This window comes from Taudactylus pleione, unplaced genomic scaffold, assembly GCF_031769625.1.
Source record: "Taudactylus pleione unplaced genomic scaffold, aTauple2 ptg000202l, whole genome shotgun sequence".
In the NCBI taxonomy this organism is placed as follows: domain Eukaryota; kingdom Metazoa; phylum Chordata; class Amphibia; order Anura; family Myobatrachidae; genus Taudactylus; species Taudactylus pleione.
The window spans coordinates 3,774,771-3,800,471 of record NW_028284604.1 but is presented as its reverse complement, the minus strand read 5'-3'; the positions used below and the strand labels follow the sequence as shown (position 1 = coordinate 3,800,471).

The following is a 25,701-nucleotide window of genomic DNA, read 5'->3' as shown; positions in this document are numbered from 1 at the left end:
AGCTAGATATTGATATTGTATTACATAAAACTCAGAAAGCTACAAAATATCTTACATTGAATTTAAACTGTCTGCTGTGAGGTTGTTCCACATGATTTCATTCGCCTGCAGATTCTCTATTTCTTCCAGCAAAGATAAGTCAAATTCAATATCCTCTTTCTTAAACTCTGGTGACCTATCGTGAGAATTACAAATATAGAACAATTTAATTAAACCCAAGATAGCTAGAAGGAAAGCATGTTGTGCAAATTGCAAACCAAAAAACTAAAATACATAAGAATTACTAATCAACATGACATACTAAGTTAGAGAAAGAGTATCACCCCTGTAGGTCTCCCCAGGGCCGTAACTAGGGTAGTGCGACCAGTGCCATGGCTCAGGGCACCACAGGGCAGAAGGCGCTGTTTGGGCCTGTCAATTTTACTGTTTATTATCATTCTCACTTGTAGCTTCTTCTTCTTTATCCCCAGAATCTCCTGACCTCCCCTATCTCTTCCCAGGCCCTTCCCTATGAGGCCATGGCCCCCTTTTCAGGTGCACTATCTTATAACGCTATTTAAAAATGGGGGGGGTGGGGGGTTGGGGGGAGCCAATGCTCATTCTGGCACAGGGCACCAAAAAGTCTAGTTGCGGCTCTGGGTCTCCCATCGTGTGCTAGGTAAGTATTTATGGAAAAATCCTTTAATGAAGTTTGCATGAAATATAATTAGTGGACTGATACAGGTCACACAAGTGATTTCCAAATTGTGAAGCAATCACATCCAATTCACAGTGCAGCATTTCATATGGAGAGAAGTCTTCTTGAGGACTTTGGAGATTTATGAGTTTTGTAAAACGCCCTCTAGATTTCTTTTCATAGTGTGTTTTAAAGCTACAACATTGGGCCACACAAGTTACACAAGCAGCTATGTTGGTGTGGTCATAGTTATTGGGGAATATACAGATCTTATATATAAAATTCATTGGTCGCTCTGTTTCTTTATCAGTCCGGTTATGCATTAGGACACCCCTGCACAGATTGGGATGAAACCAAGGCGAGGTGGTCCAGTTGGATCCTGGCCAGGTTTTAGGGGGCTTAGGGTCCAGGTCGGAGCTCTTGTTGGTGTACGCAAGGCAGAACTTTGACCCGGGGATACTGGGAAGAAGTTTGACCCTGGGAGCCTGTTCCAGGTCTTCCATCTGATTGATTTGGATGAAATCATCACAGAGGGGTGGCAATTGGTCTGGGATGCCTAATGGAGTGGTTGGGGTCCCGGTCAGACATCACGGCGGAGTGTGCCGGGCAGAACTTTGACCAAGGGAGCTTGTTCTGGGCCTTCCACTGGATGGATTTGGATGACATCACATAATAAAACTTAATAACTTGAAGATTTAAACCCGGGCAACGCCAGGTACTTAAGTTAGTAACATATATATTATTTTTAAGATACAGTCATGTGCAGATCAAGGTTTAAAATACAAAAAGCCATGGCAACTTGTATTCAGAACATTATTTATTGCAACGTTGGTATTGCTGGGTATGCAGACTTCAGGGCTTCCCTGGCAAGTCTGATTGTGGGCTATTAAAATGTAAGTTCGTATTTCAATTTATGGACAACTTCATAGGAGAACTTTATTCATAATTCTAATTAAAACCATATCAACTACAAATATTAGAAAAAAATACAAAACACAAGCATAACAGTGAATGCTATTCAATCATATACTCACATCAGCCAACAATCAATTTTTGCAAACTGATAATCATTACTCATATTGATAACAAGAGGAATTTATTAAAACTATGTGCTGTTTCCCATTATCTAGACAAGTCATACTCTCCAATATTTGCACTTTAGAATTGGGATGGGATCCTATCTGCTGCATGTAAGGAGCAGGTGGGGAGGTGGTGGGTTACTTTATCATAGTGGGCGTGGCCTTACCTAGTGTCTGTGTCCTTAAGCTAGGCAAACACTATAAGTTTATCTGTCCAATCTGGCTGGAACGAAAATCTGGTAATGTATGGGAGCAAATGACAATCATTGATTTTTTTTTCCCAAATGCCGGAAAATGGACAATCGGACAAATTGGTTAAAGCAGAAAGAAGGATTTAATCAATTTGTCTGAACGACCATTTTTGTCTTTTTTTCCCAGTGTTTGAGAACAAATGGTTGATTATCATTTGCTCCCATAAATTACATTACCAGATTTTCTTCCAATCAGTCAGATTGGACAGATAATTTTATAGTGTGTAACTAGCTTGAGACAGTGGCTGGTATTTTGCTGAAGCCTACTAAAAGGACAACATATGTATATACAACTACTAGCATAATATTAGGAAACCTACATATTTTAGTAGAGAGCTTTAGGACTACACCTGGAAATGCTTAAAACCACTAGTAAGGAAAGAAAAAAGTTACCGGCTTTTCTCAGTGAAGTTGTCATACTCTGTATTTGGATTTATTTCTTGAACACACAACTCGATTTCCTTGTGCACTGCCACAATTTCATCCGATACAAGACTGGTAATTTGACAATATTCATCAAAAATGCCTTTGCTGAAGTGGAAAAATATTTTTACAGTTTAAACAGATGATCATGTGTAGAACTTGTATACTATACTCTCAAAAATACATTTTCCCACAGTACTGTTTATAAACCATATTACATACTGTACTAGGTACAGTATAACTAATTATATCTATATCCACAACTACAATTAGGCATGCTAACTTTAATTGTTCATATCTTTGACATGTGGGGCATGTCAGATAACAAGCTATGATATCGACTGTGTTTTCAGATTTTGACGATTTCATTCATTTTAACACTGTCAGAAATCAATCAGCGTTGATGAAATCGTTCATATCGCTGTAAAAATCGTTCATCAAATCTGACCATGTGTATGCACCATAAGACCATCTAAACATGGAAAATAAATAGTTCTCAGCTTGTGATTGGTTCTCGCACTTACATCACAAAATTAATTTGCTGGTTCTGTATAACAGAGCCAGCAGAGCCATGGGACAAACAACATCCCCCAGGACCCTTACGAGGGGGTACTTTAAAAACATTATTTCCTACATGGTTGTGGAGCATAAAAAGCAAATAAAAAAAGAAATCAATAAATGAGAAATGCAGAAAGCAGACATCCTACTTAATATACTGTACCTCAACAAGTGAAATAAAGCATTGTGTATATTATAATTTATGATTTTAAATAGGAAAATATGTATCTGCAAACTATGAGCAAGTTATTCTACGATAAAAGGATCTATACTTAAAAAAAAAAAATAATACATAAAATAAATGATGTTTACACATTGGAAATCTCTCTTACAGGGCTTTGACCATTTCCTCCTGCATGGTCTGCAGCGAGTCTAGTAGAAGAGGAAGCGTGGAATCGTAGTACTGATTCTGGTGAAGCTGTGCTGCTTTCAGTGAGAGAACATATTGGTTGTGGAGCATGTGAAGTTTCATGGTGGCTTTGTCATACCGCTCTCTGGCTTTTTCGGTCTCTTTTCCTGTATTGCATAAGTGATATTACCAGATTAAGAAAAAGCTGCTTAAATTTCTATGCATTTATATTACTGTACATGCTATTCCTGGAGAAAGGAATAAGATTTCAACAGCAGGTAAATACATACAAAGGCCCGTATTCAATTTGAGGCGAAAAGCCGGAATCCGCGGAAAAGTTTTGACGATGACGTCATTTTGTCGTCAGGTGGAAAAGTATCAGCGTATTAAATTTGAAAGCCTTTCCGCCTAGGGGGAAAGTCAATGCAATGTAATAGGCGGAAAAGTTTCGCCTATGAATAGCAGGTGGAATAAAGTGCAGAATTGTGGTTTTGGGGTGCAACGTTGCGGGAACCCTCGTGCAGCCTTCAGTCCCCCAAAGGTAAACTGTGTCAAAAAAATATTTAAAAAACACTTAAGAACACCACAAAAAAATATTATTTTGAATTTGGGGCCGAAAAAAAAAAAAAATGTGGGGGGGACAAAGATAAAAACTAGCGAACTTGACTCTGGGGAGGTCCCCAAGTATGCCCAATGTGTTTTTTTCATTGCAGGGGCTTGCGGCAGGTGGATTTTTCACGATTTTTTTCAACTTAACTTTAGCAACTTTTCACGTGCCCCCAGTTTGCTGGGATAAGTTATTTTCTCCAAAAAATACTCCTGAATACTATTCTGCACCACGTATAGAAGAACGCTATTTAGCAGCTATGGAGCCTGTTTAAATACACCAAATACCTTCAGCAAGCCAAATCGGGGGTAATCAGGCTGATTTCCCCAAATCTGACAGTATTTTCCGCCTGTTTTTCGCCGAGTCCTGTTTTCGCGCACTTTCAAATTGAATATGGGGATACGCGGGCGCGCAATACTTCTCCGCCTACGAAACACGCGATGTAGGCGAAAAGTCCTGTAGTCAGACAATTATCGCGGGTCCGCTCAAATTGAATACGGCTCTTACCAATTCAGCAGCGATACAAAATGGGTAATAACAAATGGATCAGAAACCTTCTTATCCAATACATATTCTTTTTCTCCAACATACATAATTATAGACCTGCACACGACATGCACTCAGATTCAATATCTGGGAATGTTTCAAATTAGTTTCGTCATAGATAAGTCACCAACAGCTGTTTGTGTCCATCAACACCTTTCTCACGGGCCATCGGGTCTCTACCATTATCATGCTTCTAACCAGGCTGATTAGCATTTAATGTCTTGTTATGGAATGATAGCTAAAGATCATTTTTGGCTACAATAAATCACACTTTTTTGCTTATCTTATGAATTTGGAGGTGTAGAAGATTTTTGATCATTTAAGAACACAGGCTCTTTATTTTCTACTATTATCTAGGTCTAGCTATCGGCAGTGCTAATCAGTGTGCCTTTTCACATTTGGATATGACAATTAGGAACAACTAGCTGGGATACCTGGCGTTGCCCGGGTTGAAGACTGGACCCTGAAGTACACCTGCAGCCGTTATTTGTTTACATTGTCCTCGCCTATAACCCCAGTCCATTTATCTGAAAAGGACCCCACTGTTTGCTAACATGCTTGGAAACAGTGGCTTAACTACTGAGGGTGCAAAGGATGCGGCTGCTATGGTGCCCGAGCTGCCTCTGTGGCCCGTCGCTCACCCTGCACCCTTTTACGCACACAAGGTGGGCTGGTCAAGTCAGGGCCACCAAGGGTGGCAGCAGTTTTGACTTTGTGCTGGCCCGTCAGCTGATTACAGCTGGCGCACCGGCAGGCAGACACTGAAAGACAACGCCACCGGTCACAAGGCAATCAGAGCAGTGGTGGCTCCTGATTGGCTGCCGGTTCACGAGCTCCGAATGGTATAATGTATAAGGGGTACTACTGTGTGGCATTACCTGATTGGGGTCTATGTGGCATAACATGAATGGTCTGTGTGGGGGCAAATGTAAGTGATTTTTTATGTCTGCGGGGGGGGGGGGCCTCCTACCCTCTTAACTGCCAGTGCCGAGAAGGAGAGGGGACTAAACAAATACTCACAGTCTCTCGGCCGGATCGACAGCTATTGACACAATGAACATAAATATTTAGTGCGGGCATTTTACCTAGCCATTTTACTTACCAGTTGAGTATCTAGTGAAAGTATTGTCTATGTCCTTTTATATATGGAAGTGCAGATATGTAACCCTGTCCAAAACTAATCTATCAACTGAACTAATAAAATAGATTGTGTACTGTAGAATACTAACAGTTCAGCTCCCACAAAAATTATAGACGCAATCCTTATGGAGAAAAATGTTTCTGACATCCTCCTAATTCGATGTATTTTGGAGGGAGGTGTATAATGAGCACGTAGAGCCAATCTACCTACTTAAAGAACCCTTGAAAAAATATGATATCCAAGTATAGTACCTAAATAAGGGGTTTTTCAATTTAGTAGGAATAAATTACACTTAGTCACAAATATATAACTTATTCTCCTCAATAATTATATGATTAAGGTCAGATACCATTTATTATAAAACTTAATTCTGACAGTTGGCCTACTTAGGAGACAATTTTACATGAATACCAACAAATGGATACAAACTCTGGTCAGTGTTTAATATATTAGCTGACCCAGTAAAACTATTTACAGAGATAAAACGAAGAGGTGGTCAATAAAATAACACAATATTGGAGACAGTTTTCATTTAATAAATTATTTTATTGACATAAGAGTATAGTTTGGATAGATTGTTTAACTGCAATACGAAAGGATTTATCCTACAGTAATTGGAATACAGAAGGTTCATAGAGAAACAAGAAAGAATATTTTTGGAAACAATATAATTCTACAGTCAGTCTTAATTTGAATTCACATGTAAATTTACTGTCAATTTCAACAATTGTTTATCACAAGGTTTTTCATGAATTGTTTTGGGATTATATTCAATTATATTTCACCTTTATAGTAATATAAATAATAAAAGTTGTTTTAAACAAGAGATGTAACCAAAACCCTAAAGAGATTTATTAAATTGAAATCTTTATAATCTGTGAGAGCCCTCTATAGGAATACTTGTTTTCTTTTTTGTGTTGTTCACATATAATTTGAAATTGGCAGAATCTGCGTGTATCCTTTTTGCAACTCTATATCGAATAAGACGCATTTGAAGTAAAAAAGTTGCACAAAAAGACGCTCGGCGCTACAAACTCACAGCGCTCACGCGTCATGTGTAACACGACTTGTAGCGCACAGAGGATAGATGTGGACACATCTATTTTTGTAATTTAAATTTTATTGATATTTTACAGGCATTAATATTTTGCATAAAATATATTTGTAAGTCGTCAGTGCTTATTCATATATACTTATAAAAGAAACAAACCTGAATATTTCAATCATAGTAAGTAATTTTTGGAGTGTGCCCCTTTCTATGAGTACTACTGTTCTTTACTCTTCCTCTTGGTAACTAAAATTGCTCATGTGAGCACCTCTGATACGAATTGTGGTGGCTTTATTTTGTAGGAACTACTGAGTTGTTTATACATATGTACATTTATTTTATTTTTTTATTATTACCAGTTATTTATATAGCGCACACACATTCCGCAGCGCTTTACAGAGAATATTTGGCCATTCACATCACGTCCCTTCTCCAGTGGAGCTTACAATCTACATTCCCTACCACATGCTCACACACATACACAATATTAATTTTTGTTGGGAGCCAATTAACCTACTAGTATATTTTTGGAGTGTGTACCCGTAGGAAACCCACGCAAGCACAGGGAATATACAAACTGCACACAGTTAGGGCCATAGTGGGAACCGAAACCACAACCTCAGTGATGTAACCATTACACAGTCTGTGCGGTTTGTTTGTCTGTCCATTTATGCATTTGGACACCCCTGCACCGGATTGGGATGAAACCAACACAAGGTGGTCCAGTTGGAACCTGGCCAGATTTTAGAGAGGTTAGGGTCCCAGTTGGACCTCCAGTTGGTGTACGCTGGGCAGAACATTGACCCAGCAGGCCTGTTCCGAGCCTTCCACTAGATGGATTTGGACGATATCACAAAATTTGGACGAAAACTTCATAGAGTGGTAACATTGGATCCCAGAAGACATACTAGGGGGTTGAGGTCCCAGCAGGACCTCCCATTGGTTTACGCTGGGCAGAACTTTTACCCAGGGAACCTGTTCTGATCCTTCCACTAGACGGATTTGGACGACAACTTCATAGAGTGGTAACACTGGATCCCAGAAAACATACTAGGGGGTTGAGGTCCCAGTCAGATCTCCCATTGGTTTACGCTGGGCAGAACTTTTACCCAGGGAGCCTGTTCTGATCCTTCCACTAGACGGAGTTGGACGAAAACTTCATAGAGTGGTAACACTGGATCCCAGAAAACATACTAGGGGGTTGAGGTCCCAGTCAGATCTCCCATTGGTTTACGCTGGGCAGTACTTTGACCCGGGGAGCCTGTTCTGGGCCTTCCACTGAATGATATTACATAATTTGGATAAAAACTTCACAGAGTGGTAACATAATAAAACTTAATAACTTGAAGATTTAAATCCAGGCAATGCTGGGTACTTCAGCTAGTAATTGAAAACGGGCTGAGATGAACTTGATAATAATTAATTGTGAGAATATCCTTATTACAAGTGATGTACAGAACCACAAATGTACCACAAGACATCGGAAAATAAGTAACTTTGAATTTACTGAGCCTATGTTCCACGTTACTGATGAAGCGTCACCGTACCCTCAGTGAACCATCATCAATTATAAAGTTAAGCTGGATCCTGCATGATTGGTTCTCATCAAATCAAGTGGGATACACTGGTTACCAAACTAATTCTTTTTTCACTTTTATGAAGCACAGGCTGATTTGGCTCTTGTCACACACAGCTTGATTCAACTTGTCCCAGAATGAGCAGTGTTTCAACATCACCGCTTCTGCCTTTGCTCATTTCCTAATAGATTGATTTAAACAACCAACCAACTGGGAGAAGTCAGATGAATAATAGGCTTCCTCCACTGCACAGAATTTGTTGGCAGGAAACTCTGTGAAGGAGATATTTGCAAACACGAAACCTGTCCTTTAAAATGTATAAGCCTAATAAAAAGCAGGATGAGCTATGCCATTTTACTTGTCATGACTAGCACAATGCAAATAATTATGGCAAGTTTTCAATATTGAACATGTTTAACCTAGCTTTTGCCTCAGGGATTTTAAAGCTGCACTTTCGCCTAGGAAAATGTATTATTAATGTGCACCAGTGTACTTTTTTTTTTTTCCCTTTTCCGTTTCATAGCCCATGGGGCAGCTCAATGTAGCCTTGTTTACAGGGGCTTATTCCTTTCTCACAGTCCCACGCCTACCGCTCGCACCCCCTTTCCACTGCCATTTAACCAACAGGGACTGCTACATGAAGCCCTTATACCTGAGGCTGCGGAGAGGGAATGGGACACATAAGTAATGTATTTTGTGGAGTCGCAGCACACCTTAATAAAAAAAAAAAATGTTAAAAAAAACCATCAGTTTCTACAGCATGTTATTTCATCGCACAGGCTGAAGTTTAAAACTGAAAACGAATATCAAAAAATTAAAAGGACACGGGCTGATTCAAATTTTAATGCAAGTTGCCCATGATTGCTCCTGCATTGCATGCACGAAAATTAAGTGCATATATTTGCGAGTAAGCAGAACTGTATGCAACTCTCTCATCACCATGAACGTGCAATTGCTCCAATCCTATTCTACTGTAGGTGCAAAAGCACACTGGTCTTGATTCAGTGTTGTACGTGATGTTTGCATACTACACTGATGGTGAGAGATTTGTGCATGCATAGGATCAGTATTGCACATGTGCTGCAGCCGTTTGAGGGTGGCAGCGGTAAGTGTTTTACAAAATAGGTGTGTGTCATCCCAGTTATGTAGGCTTGCAGAGGCCAGGATCTGCATCTTCCAATGTAGATTTCCTGGCGCCCGGCAGAGTGATAACACTGGCCATCCTGCATAAAGCGAAGGTTGCTCAGATGTCCAATGTTTTTGCAGCTGATCCGATGCTGCAAAACCTAATTTTCACAGGCCAGGATTAACATATTTTCAACATAAATAAAAGAAAATATGTATGTATGTATATGTATATGTATATATATATATATATATATATATATATATATATATATATATATTTTTTTTTTTGGGACATAAAAGGCATTGATTTGGAATATCACACAAGTAGGTTTAATGAAATCAACATATGAAAGTCACAGACTCAAAACAACAAACATATTTCCAAAATATAAATATAGGATTTAAAAATTTCCAAAAACTTTGTACTTATATTATGGTTTGATGATTTAAGATTGTCCATACCAAATTTTGAACTAGGATCCCAATGGCATCATACATGTTTAGTCATTTTTGTTATAGTAAAATGTGCAAAATTCTTGTGATATTGCAGTCAAATGTAAGAAACAAGTTTTTAATCTTAGTAGTATTTTTCTCAGAAATTGGATTCATTAACTATCTTATACCTTAGAGACTGCAACATTTAAGCACACATTCATTTTTAAAGTGAGATTTTTTTCCTCTGAAATTGAAATTAAACAAAAAATTGATCGTTTGGGTAATTTTATAAAGAAATGTTTTGACTAAAATAAAAACAGGAAGATGCAGGCTGCTGGTGTTGGTAGGGACTTGGCTTGGCATGCATTGTCAATCAACCAGTAACATTATATATATTATATGTATTTTTTTTTTATTATTATTATTATTTTATTTACTTTTTTTTTTTAAAGAGAAAAAGGGAGAGAGAGCAGAAAGTTAAATTAAAGGATAATTAAATTTAAAGGAGATTACATTTGATAACAGATCACATGTGAGTAATTATAAAGAATGCAGTACCATTTTTTTTTTCCAAGTAGTCTGTTTTTAAATGTTTGTGTCTGTGACCCTGAAATGCTGACTTCTTTAGTGGCATACTAAGTTAAAGCGTTAGGTTGTGCCAAGTTTTTTAATATCTCAATCTAGGTCTGAGAAACTTGTTTTTTTAGGTTTACAAATGACAAATTTGTAGATTTGTATGATTTCCAAAACCCTTGAAACTCAAAAGCTACAGGAGCAGATTAAAAAAAAATAAAAGTAAAAATTCCAGATATGTAGTCTGCTTTGATGCCCCATTTAGTACAGAGAACAATTAAAAAAGAAAATAAAAAAAAGTGTGAAACCTAAGGTAGAAAAGCATTAAAAATATGAACAGCTAACGTGGAAAGACCAAACAGGTAACCAAATGCTGATTCCAAACAATAACATTTGTCTTTTAATGACACATCTCAAATAAACGTGACCATTTTTAAACTTACCTTTTGCAACTGCTTCTTTAAATTTGTCCTTTGCTGAATTTACTTCTTTTGTTAGTTGTCTATAACTTAACTTCAACTTTTCTAATTCCGTTTTTGTTACCTAATAGTAGAAAATGAGAAATAATTCTAAGTTTTTAAATAAATGAAAGGAAAACAGTACTTCACTGCTGTAAACTTTGTACAATTCCACTTCTGAATTGTGAGAGCGGTTGAAATTATTATAATTTTATATTCGTACTCTGCTGCATATCTTCCTTCCCCAAAATTTCTTAATTACACCACAAATGCAACTTATTAAACAATGGATACTCTAAATAAATATATTTGCATTGACTCAAAAGTTCTGTGACGGCAGTGTCCTCCATACAAAAATTGGCTAGCCGGGTGGCATGAACCACTTGACTGGTGTGGATGCATCGTTTGCGTTAATTGAGATGGTTGCAAAAGATGCAACCCGTCAATAACGCACAATGGGCAGCTGCCCGAAGATAATCTTCCAGCAGCCGCCAATAGTAAAGGGACCACCTGGCCCCACTGTATCCCTGTACCCACCTCCAGTGACTGCAGTGTTGCCAATCACTGCTGTTCGGTCAGCCCAGCAGGTACCCCCTACCGGCAGCTGCAGCGAGCAGCAGCTGCTAGGGAAATGTAAATTAACAAACCCAGTGTGTACCTGGCAGCTGCAGTGGAGCAGCTGCAGGGGAAATCAGTCGGGATTTTCCGAACATTGATGGTCCGATATATCGATGACAGATGATTTTATTAAAAAATAAATAAATAAGTGGGATAAGTTAAAAATGGAAGTTCTTGACCTAATTCAATCATTAATAAAAAAAAAATAAAAAAAATTCTGGAGCGGATTTTAGAAAAAAAAAAATGTCAGTTAAGTAGGTAAGAAGGGAGGAATTTCTGATGAGAGGAATCTCAGTTACATCTATGAAGTGTGACTCTGAAAGGAGGGATAACTGGGACCGTTCGTGTCACAATAACGTAAGTGAAGCACGAATCTGATCAGAGGCACAGTCACATTTGTCCCTCCCCCATCTTTAATAGACAGACCCAATCATATAGTTTACCCAGAGCGAGCGATTTGAAGGGGATGCAGTCAGGAAGCAGATTGTCGAAATGCCGACCGCCGGCTTCCCAACTGTCAAATCGCGGGAGGGTACTAATGACAGGCGTTGAAATCCCAACGCCTGTGATTATACCTAGCCCAAATGCTAATAGCAACATTAGGTGGTTGCTATTAACATCTCTAGGGGAGCACAATTCACCGAGTTTCTGCCCCCCTCCACTGCCGTTACTCAGGGATTGCTACTGGTGAATAAGATCTACAGCGGTGGAGAGGTGCACTCACGGTAGTGAGGTTGAACACAACATCAGCATTTGGGCTAAAAAACTGCATTCAATTATCCTTGTCCCATACCTAATTGGATTTCTAAAATATACCGGATCTCTAGAGACTTTGGTGGACTTTATATTTGCATTACATGTTAGGAAGTTTTCCTTTACATTATGCTTCTACCTACTATATATCTTAAGTAATAACCCTTTTTGGGCCACCTTTTGTGGTTTTAAATAGCATTTTAATGTTTCAATTGTATGTCCTGGTAATCATACCATATTAAATGAATAGGAGTAGGGTTAGTGATACTTACCCTTAATCCCTTCGGGTTCTTCACTCCTGACGATCTTCCGGCGTCAGGATTTGCCATAGGGCCAGCGGTCTTTCATACTGATTCCATTTGAAGAGTGCACCCGATGTTGCAGTTATGTGACAAACAAACACATCTCTATAACACCCTATTGCTGGGCTAGCAATAAGGCGCTTTTGGTTGAGCTCTCTATCAGTCACATGATCGCAACGCTGGTTACACTCTGCTCAATCAGGGAGGCTGATTGGTGCAGTCAGAGTGCCATGTGGAGCACTCATGAAATTGATCCTGGGGAGAACACTGGAAGGCCTTTATACAGGTCACAGATGACATGTAAATTGCTTGTGTAATGTTTCAATAATTTAAAAATAAATCTGTTTGCTTGGAAGGAAAAGATGTCGGCTATTATGAAATTGTTTACAAAGAACAAAACATCAAATTTCATAATTTATTCAGTAATCCCATGTTTGCAAATATGCGCAATTTAACAACTCAACTTGTTGATACTTGGTGAAACTTATTGAAATACATTTTGCATGCAGATGAAAACAAAGGTGCATTGTAGGCTAACATACATTAGATAGATATACATAACTACTATTATTAACTTTCTGATAAGGGAACCTCAACCTGATGTATAATAGAACACAGGGTGAGCTCTGCATAATATAGAACGGTACCTTTAACTTGGCCTAGGTATCAAACTTTAGCCTAGGTATCAAAAGGCCTTTCCATTTTAATTTGCTGTTTCTCTTCTACTTATAGTTTCCGATAGAAGCAAATTAGACAATTGCTATACTGTGAACACAGGGGAGTTAATTCAATTAGAGTCCCTCCATGAGACTGTGCGGCTATAAACTGCACTTACAGTAGCAGCCCTGTGGGGCATATCCAATTGTGGACGGGCTTTTTAAAAAAAAAAAAAAAAAAAAACGTCTCGGGGGATTTTCCCTGCAGCCGCAGGGTTTTGCAATTCAGTAAGGTGCCTGAAAATAGGATGCTGTAATTTTGGTAGAAATCACGTCTTTTTTCCACGCACCACAGGGTTTTCAGAGCTGAAAACCCCACGACCACTTTTTTTTTTTTCTATTGGATACCGCATGCATCTGGAGTGCGCATACCAGCGGAAATCCAAAATTTGGGCGCAAGGTTTTTTACCGCGCTAAACCTCACACCCAATTGGATATGCCCCTGTGAGGATGCAGAAAAAAAAATAAAAAAAAATCAGTGAGGATAAGAGATGAGGTGCCTTTGCTGGCGTTTACACGCCTTATTCAATCAAACCTAGGGACCTTACAAAGAATTAAACACAAACTGGATGAATGCACATTAAGGTGAATAGGATACAATCTTCCTCTACCAGTTTGACAGGAGCCCCATTGTTTTGAGCGTTGAACACATATATACACAAACTTAAGTGTTCACTGTAGGCGCCAGACCTAGAAAGGGGCACTTCTGTACGCGCCCAAAATAGGGGCATGACCACGAGAAAAGGGGGCATGTCTTCAAGACACACTCCCTTATCACTTTTGGGGGCGTGCCCAGCACTTACGGACATGCTGAGTTGCCCCCAAGCTCTCCATTCTCTGAATAGATGCCGGCCGCATGCGTCAGGCATCTATTAATCGACGGTGGTCGCTGCACCGGAAATTTTCCCTACCCGCGGTACATGGCGGTCCATGGGTAGAGACGGCACCTGACAGGTTGTTTCAGCGGGGTGCAGCCAAAAGAGCAGGGCGTATTCTGCCTTTTTTTAAATCAGGGCAGGGCGTGGTTGCCCCGCTAAAAAGCCTAGCGGGAATGCTACAAACTGGTAACTTATAGGGCTACCTCCACCCATTTCAGACATGCTTACACATGGAATTGAAGGCATTTGCTGAGCTATGGTTTATAAGGGTTTTTGGCAATTGGTAGGTTAGTTGTTGCTATAACACATACTTTGTTTAATATGGGCTTCATTTGCAAATTGCTAGGACCAGAAGCTCATCACAACATAAATGCATCTCTTATATATTTGCTCCAGAATTTAAAGACTGCAGTATGCTCTGCAGCAAGCCAGCTCACCGGGGAACCTTAAAATGGTGGCTTCTGCATGACTAGATTTCCTGTGAGGCCCAATGAAGGAGTTATCACATTGCTGTACGCAAACATAAAATAATGCATACATCCAAGGAATGGCCAGTGTAGCTGACCTTTGGAGGTCCAACAAGACAATAATGAGAAACTGTTTTTTCTATCTGTATCTGGCACTAGATGAACACATAGTGGACATGCTAAGCACTGTGGGACATTATACCAGTTCTAACTAGGGATGTGCAGGCTCGGTTCTACTCGGTTCCGTTCGGTTCTTTTTACCGGATCTTATTGGGTTTCAGCTGTCACGAGTTTTGGATAGCCAATAAGATTCGGTAAAAAGAACCGAACGGAACCGAGTAGAACCGAGCCTGCACATCCCTAGTTCTAACCAGTTATCTTGTTAAACAAAGTATATTATAATGGTGGTTTCCCTTTGTTAATTTGTATTCAACTGAGACTTGCAAACTATCTAATCTGAGATCAACATTGATGATTGATGACAGATATTGATGACAACAAGTAACTCTAAAGCTGGGTACACACTAGGCTACTAGGGGCTCAGTTGCCCCGGCCAAGAGCTTGGTAAACACGACTTACATAGCAGCCCCAATATAAAAAGGGCTGCTTTTGCATAAATGGATGGACTGTGGCTGATATTGGAGATGTGTGCTGCGATATCTCCTTGTTACATGTAAGATACTTAAGCTGGGTACACACTATACGATATATATCATCCATGACAGATTGGATATCACATGCTGTGTACCCTGAAAACCACCCAATTCATCAAATGATAAATTTGGTGGTCGCATCTTCCCATTAGATGTGCTGCATATCAGATGGGAAGAGGCGACAGAAGATACGGCATAGTTACAGTAGACATCTAATAATATATTGCACCATCATATAGCGGATCGTGCAGTGTGTATGCCGATGTGATATATTGTTACATTTCATCCCCACATTGCTGGGTCGCACCATCGCTCAGGCGTGTACTCAGGTTTAGATTTTTCTGGGGATCTCCCGCAAAATATCTAATAAAATACATCACAAAAATTGGGAGGTCCCAATAATAACCATTATCATCATACTTCTCTGAAATAATTTGTACAGATGCCTCCAAGATTTTATAGTGCTGCACACATCAAAAATGGAGGTGATAGGATATGAACAATAAATAATAGAAGCACCTAACTGCAGTCAAACATAACTAAAAACCATCCCCTGAATATAGAAATGACCAGATTTCGAAGTTTCACTTTCGGTTTTCTCAGTAAATCAATTGTAATCCTAAACAACCAAGTAATGCTAGTTAAAGTCATTAGAAAATTATACAAATATAATCAGCCCATTCTAATAAAGTGGTCGTTATTAGCTACATGACAATAAATACATTTTGTCCATCTTTCAGTGTAAGGGGTATATTTACTAAAGTGCAGGTTTTTAGAAGTGGAGATGTTGCTCATAACAACCAATCAGATTCTACTTAACATTTATCTAGCACCTTATAGAAAATAATAGCTAGAATCCGATTGGTTGTAATGGGCAACATATTCACTTCTAAAAACCTGCACTTTAGAAAATATACCCCTAAAACACCTATTAGCTGATGTGAATGATGACCCATGTTCTGCAAATGTGTAATACAAAAACACTATATATGTATACAAAAATGGAAGGTATAGCGACCTGCTGAAAATATCAGTGCAAAATACTACTGTAGAAATATAAAGTGCTGGTGCAATAAAGTAGTGCAAACAACCATATAAATATATAAAAAAGGGGGGAACAATTTATTAAAAGACACAGATTGCAAGTAATGTACAAAATAAATGAAATAAATAATGGGTAAAAGTACACAATGAATAGTCCATACGCTGTAAAGTGCTAAATATGTGATGTTATTTTCAAAGCAGCAAAAATAGAGAATAAATATATTAAAAAGCTTAGCTTTCATTCAGGATAGGTTCAGTTCAGGTTTGGCAAATGAGAAATAGAGCTTTTGTCTCCTCCAGACATCAAATAAAAGCTAAGCTTTTTAATATATTTATTCTCTAATTTTGCTGCTTTGAAAATAACATCACATATTTAGCACTTTAGCAGAGCATGGACTATTCATTGTGTACTTTTACCTATTATTTATTTCATTTATTTTGTACATTACTTGCAATCTGTGTCTTTTAATAAATTGTTCCCCCCTTTTTTATATATTTATATGGTTGTTTGCACTACTTTATTGCACCAGCACTTTATATTTCTACAGTAGTATTTTGCACAGATATTTTCAGCAGGTCGCTATACCTTCCATTTTTGTAGAATTTGTTTAAGAACTATACCCTTGCTATTTTTGGTATTTAGCTGACGCCTTTTGTATTAGGTATTGCTGTTTGTTGATCTGAGTGGTGCTAGGGAATATTCACGATTCTGTTGGATATATTTATTTGGCGCTTTTCCACACACATTTTCTTTCCCACTATATATGTATATTTAAAAAAAAAAAGTAAATGATTAAATATTAAGATTTGAACACAACAGAGTGAAAGTGAACCAGTGGCTCTGAACAAACACTGATAATAAAGATATAACTTAAGTTAATATGAAAATAGGACTTAATTCCAAGAGCCTACCTTGCACATTTCAGCCTCTATCTGCTGGTGAATACTGTTGTAGCTCTTCTTTACTTGCTGCTTGTCTTTGATCATGACTGTAAGGCGGAGGAGGGGTCCTGCATTTAGATCCTCTGCATGGGTCTTCATAATCTTACTCAACTGTTCAGTCTGATGCACCATATGCAGCCAGGACTAAAAGTTAAGGTACAAACTATTAATTCAGCACATTAATCATTAGATCTATATTGCCAAACTCTAACATTATGAAAATTAATTGTAACTAAGAACAAAAAATTCAAGAACAATAATATTTCAAAAATATACAACTTAAAAAGGATATTTAAAACTAAAGAAAATAAATGTGTTTGTTGGTAAAACATCTCTTAAGTAAACATGTTTATCTGGGGTCTAAAGACTATCTTGCTCGCTGCTGCATATTCTGGCAGGCTATGTGCTGTTGGGGGATAACGCTACACCTGTATATACTGAGCCCAGTTCAATTTGGACAATAATCTACCCCAGGGACAGAATACTTAGTTTTGCATGTTATTATCATCGATGGAAGTGTTGAGGCCAAGGGGAAAGAAGACAGCAGAGTAATGCCAGCACACAGAATGCTGACCTAAAGAAACCTATTATGGACTTTAAGGGGAAGAGAATTGTTTTCGCCGGTGGCTGGTACTGCTGGGCGGCAACTGAGCATTTCACAGAAATGTGCTCTAAGTCCTAGTTTTGGGCGCACTAACATGGACTTTAAACAAGTTTAACATTTTACATGGCTAAATCCAGTCTAATTGGGCGCGAAGAGCGCAATAATTAATGGGCATCCAAAACAATTGCAACATTGGTACCCCATTAATTACTGCAAATTTAAAAAATAATTGACTGACCCCTTAAACTATAGTTGGATGGACTGGTCACTTAATTACCATTCTCTCCCCACCTACAGATGTGTCCTCATACATCTAGCCTCCGTGCACATTAAACAGTCCTTCTAGTCGCGCCATGCCATGGCGTGACTCGGTAGTGCCGAGCGTCTTTTTGTGCGCTTTTTACCTTCAGATGAGTCTTATTCACACAGCGATGTGAATAGGATGCACATGCAGCTTCTGTGCCGTGAGATGCGGCAGCGTCTTTTCGTGCAACTTTTTACCTTCACATAGGATGCACAAACAGCTTCTGCTAATTAAAATGATATGCGGGATGAATATATTCTGTGTGTGACTGCGCTGTATCTGCATGCGAAATGCTACGTTACAGTGTCACAGCCGCTGACACTGTAACGTAGTATGTCGCATGCAGATCCACCCACAGTCGCTCACAGAATATAGGCATCCTACATATAATTTTAATCAGCTGAAGTTGTCTGCGCATCCTATCTGAAGGTGAAAAATAGTGCGAAAAGATGCTTCCACTATAGAGTCTCACGCAGTGGCGGGCTGGGCCGGGGGGCAGGGAGCCATGTGTCCCCCCGGGCCGCAGCGTCATGCGGGCCGCGGACAGTCTGTGTTACTGTGTTCGGTCAGCGCTACACAGCATAAACACACAGCCGCCGGCAGCTGTGTGTTTGCTTTAGCAGCTGATGAGAGTCAGACAGACTCATCGGCTGCTGCTCCCACTGCCAGAGCCGCGTCACTCCCATAATGCAAAGCGGCAGACGGAGGAGCTGATCTCGGCGGCGGGACCAGGAGCAGGAGTCAGGTAAGTGTTTTTTTTTTTTTAATATTATGTGTGTCAACTGCAGGGGGTCTGGCACTATAAGGAGGAGACCACTACTGGGGGCGCTGCAAGGGGGGGGGGGGGGACTACTACTCTTGGGGGCACTACAAGGGGGGGGACTACTACTACAGTGGTACTACTACCACTGTGGGCACTACAAGGGGGGGACTACTACTACTGGGGGCACTACAAGGGGGGTACTACTACTGGGGGGGACTACTACTAGGGGAACTACTACTAGGGGAACTACAAGGGGACTACTACTAGGGGCATTGCATAGGGGGGAGGGGACTACTACTAGGGGCACTACAAAGGGGGGAGATAACTACCACTGGGGGCACTGCATCGAGGGACCACTGCTGGGGGCTCTATATAAAGGGCAAAAGTGGGGGTACTGCATAGGGGGAAGACTACAACTGGGGCCACTATTTAAGGGGCACTGCATAAGGGTTACCACTACTGGGGGCACTATATAAGGGGCTTACTACTGGGGGCACAAGGGGCACTGCATAGGGGGGATCACTACTGGGGGCACTATTCGAGGCCTGCATAAGGGTGTCCTCTCCTGAGTGGGGGGGGGTGCCGTAGCACGCACGTTCTTTCGAGCACCCTGGCTACACGCTACTCCTCTGCCAGGGCCGCCTGCATGCATTTGCCCCCCAGGCTAAAAGTTGCAAGCCAGCCCCTGGTCTCACGGCACTCATGCATTATGTGCAACAAGACTTGTAGCACACAGAGGATAGATGTATGTGGACACATTTGTTACTAGTAGGAGTAAGGAGTTTAGGCCAATGACCCCTGCAGTTTGGGAAAGCTCACTCCCCTCATATGTTTCCATTCAGCTTCTCACAGCATTAACAATTGGAGAAAATGCAAGTCCAAACAAAATGGCATCAGCTTCTAAGACTGGGGCTGAATGCTAATTTTGTGCCACCTTGCACCAATTTAGCAGCCTGTTGCATTTTTATGCAGTCGGTGTGTATTAGAGACTCACACAGTGCTAATTGCCTCTTTCACTCTGAAGGTATCAAGATGGAAGCAAAGGTTAACGCACTGAGGAGGAGCAGGTTTGGTTCATTGTATGGACCTGCGAGGTAACAGACATGTGATCCCACACTACTGTCAAACGGAAGTAGCAGGAGTGTTAGTTACAAGATAATTATTGAGTAGTTTTAAACTGTAATCTCTCTATAAAAACTGTCTACACCAGGTATGTTTAACTACCAGCTATTAAATTACTCTTAATACTGCTCTTTTCATATTAAGGGCCGTATTCAATCAGGTGCGAAAAGCCAGCTTCTGCGGAAAAGTGACGTCATTTCGCCTAGCGAAAAGTTTCCTCCGTATTTAATTCTGAACAGTTTTCACCTGTGCGGAAACTAAATGCAATGGGACCTGCGAAAAAGTTATATAACGTAGAGGTGTGTAATTATACTCGTGACTATTAAGGTTGATCTCACAGGTTTGTTGGTAGAATATATGAGAAGTGTACTACATACACACTAATTATTATACTACATACAATCCAAGTATTTGATATAGGGAACTTAGAGATCCCAAGTGGTGTTATAACACTGTCCACTAGCAACATAATGTTGCATAATCGATCTACCTCCTAACAGTTGTGATACAGTTTGGGAACCACTGTGATTCCTAAACAGTGATGAAATTCTAATTTTGTCAAGGGGGATAATAGATCTACTTAGTGACAGAAGCCACTACGATATACGCCTAATACAGGAGGAGTGCATATTCTACGGCATTCGGGTTATTTAATCATACCCGTGATTACCATATTGACCTCTGAGGCTTGTCTGAAGATCGTATGAGGAGTAATATTATTATATATATATTAATTATTAGACAGTAATATTTGATCTAAGGGGCTTCGAAACCCTTATTGGTGCTATAACACTGTCTATTAATAACATAAGCTATATCATCTATACACCTCTCAATCACTGTGAGACCATTTGGGATCCGTGGTAATTCCCAAACAAACAATGATGAAATGTTATCAACAGGATCAATAGATTTGCACTGGGTTAGTAATCAACCACACTAGTGTTGATAAGGATCATATTGATGTACCTTTGATATATCACGATTATTTTCTTGGTAACATTACTTTGTCCCTGGTCTATAGACGCCCATCCAACGTACCCCTTATAAACTGCTTTACTAGATGATTGTAACCAATTATACTATATAGGTGTTGACACCAATATTTTAATTCATATTAGTTGTATTGGTCATGTCTATTAATATTTCGCTGGAGATTATTTTATAAGAGTCAATTAAGAGTTATAATTTACAGAATTTGTTGTCAATGAGATAGGTCATTACCGTACTGTCTGAGAATAGATCTTTACTATTTTACTAGAAAACTGCTCTGTGAGTGCCCCACTATAGGAATATTTTTTTCTTTCTTTTTTCGAGATAATTAGTGCCCCGAGTGGAAATGAAGTCCATCCACCCCTCACAGTATTAGAAGTGGCACATACACTCCAGAATGTTGTTCCCATTACATTCTGAGGTATGATTTCTGCATTGATGTTGGCATACTGTGCAGAAAAAAAATCCTTTTTAAAAGTCAGGGAAAGGAACAGGCGCAAGTGTATGGGATGCGACCATGTCAGCTAAAGGCCAGCTGCCTGTATTCAAATCCCTTCTAGTCGCGCCAAGAGTTTTTTTGTGTGTCTTTTCACCTTCAAATGCATCGATTAACACTGAGCTCCCGCGTTATATATCGCGACTTAGAAAGATGACCATACACGAGGTGCTAATTTAAAATAATTCAATACTGGCAAAGATGTCCGACATGGCGAAAAGAATTAACAAAAAAGGATATGATATGATTATGAATACACTTGTCAACAAAGAATCAAATAATGGACATAGATAGAAAGTCATTATTAAATGAAAAAATAAAAAACAAAAAACAAGGATACATTTGAATGGGCATTTATAACAGGATACACGGGACAATATAGAAAGATGGAAGCTATAGTAAAAAAGCACTGGCATCTACTCAAGAAGGACCCACTTCTGAGAGACAATCCCAGATAAACCAGCGATCATCTACAGAGGAGCCCAGAATATGAAAAATAAATTAACAAAAAGTGCACTAATGTCCACTAACGACACCCGGTAAGGACAAAAGGTTTCCACCAGTGTGGAATGTGCCAGGGGTGTAAAGAAGTAAAAACAGCCAAAACAAAAAGTATCCTGAGTTCATAGTGAGAGGGCAAAATACAAAGTTACACGTTACTACATGTCACACAAATAATGTAGTTTACCTTTTGCAGTGCAGTTGCAATTTGATTTCTATTGGCTGTACCAGCAGAGCTTTGAATACACACCTAGCCGAATATTTACGCAAAATATGCAAAGGACTGATCACCTACTCATTGTCCAACCATTTCAAAGAAAAGCACAATTGCTCCACCAGCCACATTACTAATTGTATAGCAATAGATCATGTGAAAGGGAATTGGAGAAACAGAAATGAAGAAACCATGCTGGCCAAGGCACAGATGCAATGGATACATAAATTAAAGACATTGCACCAAAATGACATTGAAATCAAATTTGTTTTTATGAATAACAGCTTTATAGTATAGGGTATTTATTAGAAAAGTCTGAAATATGGTTCTGTAATCCCCCTGAATATCTCCTGTGTGCGTGTGTTTATAATAAATATATATATATATATATATATATATACACATATACATACATACACATTTTTTTTTTATGCTTCATATTTTATATCTTATATATTTTCTTAATTATATATGAATATGTAATTATATCATCTATAAATATTCACTCATATACTGGCTATCTAAAAAGAATATTTTCAGAATGCCTCCTGTGTATTTATTCTGTTTTTATTATTCCCGATGGACTTGAACTACACCCGACATGTTGTAAACAAGAGATGCCGATATGGTCCGTACACTAAATAGAGAGAGTGCGTCACCATCGAGATCAGGAAGACACCTGTACTATCCCCGCACGTCGCCCAACGCTGCGTTCCAAGCTGATGGGAAGGGAGGAGAGCGGCTCAGAAAAGGCAAATTTGGCAACAAGCTTCAGCAGCACAGAACAATGATGTCATGGATGCGTACCACATGCGGTCCACAGCCAGGAAGTGGACGCCGTGGTCATCAGGATTCACTGATGTTATAAATATGTATTGAATTATTGTGCATTATATATATTGAAAATACCACATATATATTCGTGTTCTGCCCAGAAAATTTTTCCACCTGAGTGACATCAAGTAGTAGCCAGGTGGGGTCCTTCGCAATAATAAAATGTTTTAAACCCTGACCTTATAATGATTTAACTTAATGTTTTAATCTTGAGATAACATTTTAAATGTTAATTCTCTTCTTCTTAGAGGTCCAGTCTTTTTTATAAGCAAAGTCTGTAGGAACTGGTCCCTCTAGTGAAATTTGCATCTGGTTATTTAGTGCTGGAACCACAGAATTTATTTTTTATACAGCTCCCAGAAACTAGCCCCACTTGCAGGCTACACAGTTACTGTCCCCACTTGCGGGTAGTGGCACCACATAATTTTTTACTTTATACAGCTCCAAGATACTGTCCATGCTTTTATACAGGGGGAGCGATTTCTGCCCTCTAGCCGGACACCGCCCCTGCACTGTGATGGGCCCGAGCTGCACAACCCGGCACTGCCTCCCTGCCCCAATGCGCTGTGTCCCGTCGTCCCGGCACCCTCACTAACGTCAAGTCCTTATTGCCAGCAGACACAGAGCCTCCGATGGGAAGAACATGTGACATCGGCGCAGCTCGGCGTCACATCTGGAATTCATGTCTGTGGCAACAAGGACAAGTTGAGAGTGACCGGGCGACATGGCCGCAGCGCAATGGGGCGGGGGCAGAGTGCCAGGCAGTAAACTGTGGGGCGCATTGAGGCAGGGTGAAGTGCCGGGCGTTGCGCCTGCAACAAACAGTGTATGTATGTATACACACACACATATATATATATATATATATATATATATACACACACGCACACACACGTACGTACGCACACACATACACACATACATACACACACACACACCTACAAATCACACCATAGATGTCCATAAATTAAGTTATGTGTAATAATGTGAAATAACACAGGGAAAAAAGTATTGAACATATGAAGAAAGGGAGGTGCAAAAAGGCATGGAAAGCCAAGACACCAGCTGAAATCGATCAGTAATTAGAAAGCAATCCTGCCCCTCGTCAGTGCAAATTAATATAAGCTGGTTCAGTCACAACTAATGGCCTATAAAAAGGTGTCTCATTACCATGATGTCACACAAGAAACATCTCATGACGGAGAAAAGCAAAGAGCTCTCTCAAGAACTTCGCAACCTTATTGTTGCAAAACATACTGATGGCATTGGTTACAGAAGGATTTCTAAACTTCTGAATGTTCCAATGAGCATTGTTGGGGCCATAATCCGGAAGTGGAAAGAATATAATTTCACCAAAAACTGGCCACGACCAGGTGCTCCTCACAAGATTTCTGACAGAGGAGTGAAAAGAATTATCAGAAGAGTTGCCCAAGAGAAAAGGACCACTTGTGGAGAGCTTCAGAAAGACCTGGTAGGTACAATTGTTTCAAAGAAAACAATAAGTAATGCACTCAACCGCCATGGCCTGTATGCACGCTCAGCACGCAAGACTCCATTGCTGAAGAAAAAGCATGTTGAAGCTTGTTTAAAGTTCGCTGCACAACATTTGGACAATGAAAATATAAGTATGTCTGCGCTTGGGATCACTAAAGCATAAAAAGCAGAACAGAGCAATACGTTTACCAAATGTTTGAATGAAATACACATAGAAAAGAACTGTAGTTCCTGAATATTAAATGAACAATCAGTAGGTGCAAATATGCATCAGTACACACATAAGAAATGGATATATATCATAATCCTAAATGAAGTATTTATAAAGAAAGCCTATCTCCACCCCTCCTCAGTGGTGGCACATGATAGATTGGCAAAAAAGAAAAGTCTTTGATGGTATGTCCACAGGTGACAAAATGTCTAGCTACTGGAGGCATCATAGATTCAAGTTGGCTAAAGGTTTTCTTAATTGAGGATAAGTGCATTGAGATGCTCTCTTTAACCATTCGAATGGTCTTGCCAACATATAATTTTTTACATGGGCACATAAAAACATATACTGTAAATTTAGTTTCACAGTTCATGCGATGTCTCAAATGAAATACAGATCCATTCGTCGGATGCTGGAAAGCTTTGCCAGTGACCATATAGCGACAATTGGTACACCCTGTGCACTTGTATGCACCATTGATAGGTTTCAACCAATTGCTGCCAGTTGAAAAAGCTGGGCTAATTTCAGAATATACGATATATGTGTGTGTGTGTGTGTGTGTGTGTGTGTATACATGCCTTGATGAAAGATGCAGTAAAGCATCTGAAACGTTGTTATACACGTTGAAGTCTTTGTCCTTTTTTTCTGTGGAGTGCTGCCTGTCCAATTGGACCTCTTGGGATCTTTTGCACCCTGGACATTACATATGGAGTGTTGGTCAAGTATGTATGTGTGTATATATATATATATATATATATATATATATATATACACACACATATACATACAGTCAGGTCCATAAATATTGGGACATTGACAGAATTTTCAGATTTTGGCCTCTATTCACCACCACAATGGTTTTGAAATGAAAAACAAGATGTGCTTTAACTGCAGACTTTCAGATTTAATTTGAGGGTAATTACATCCAAATTGGGTGAATGGT

The 25,701-nt window shown here is 39.5% G+C and overlaps 1 protein-coding gene across 7 annotated transcripts in view; it reads right to left on the bottom strand.

Annotated features, from left to right (window-relative positions):
• Positions 1-25,701, bottom strand: part of FER (FER tyrosine kinase) — a 275,704-nt gene that overhangs the window by 207,307 nt on the left and 42,696 nt on the right. For all 7 annotated transcript variants that reach the window (XM_088477673.1, XM_088477672.1, XM_088477676.1 and 4 more), the window contains 5 exons: positions 17,193-17,366; positions 10,835-10,934; positions 3,320-3,503; positions 2,400-2,537; positions 56-175 (listed from right to left, as the gene is read on the bottom strand). In XM_088477673.1, coding sequence (XP_088333799.1) covers positions 56-175; positions 2,400-2,537; positions 3,320-3,503; positions 10,835-10,934; positions 17,193-17,366 — 716 coding nt within the window. The remainder of the gene's footprint in view (positions 1-55; positions 176-2,399; positions 2,538-3,319; positions 3,504-10,834; positions 10,935-17,192; positions 17,367-25,701) is intronic.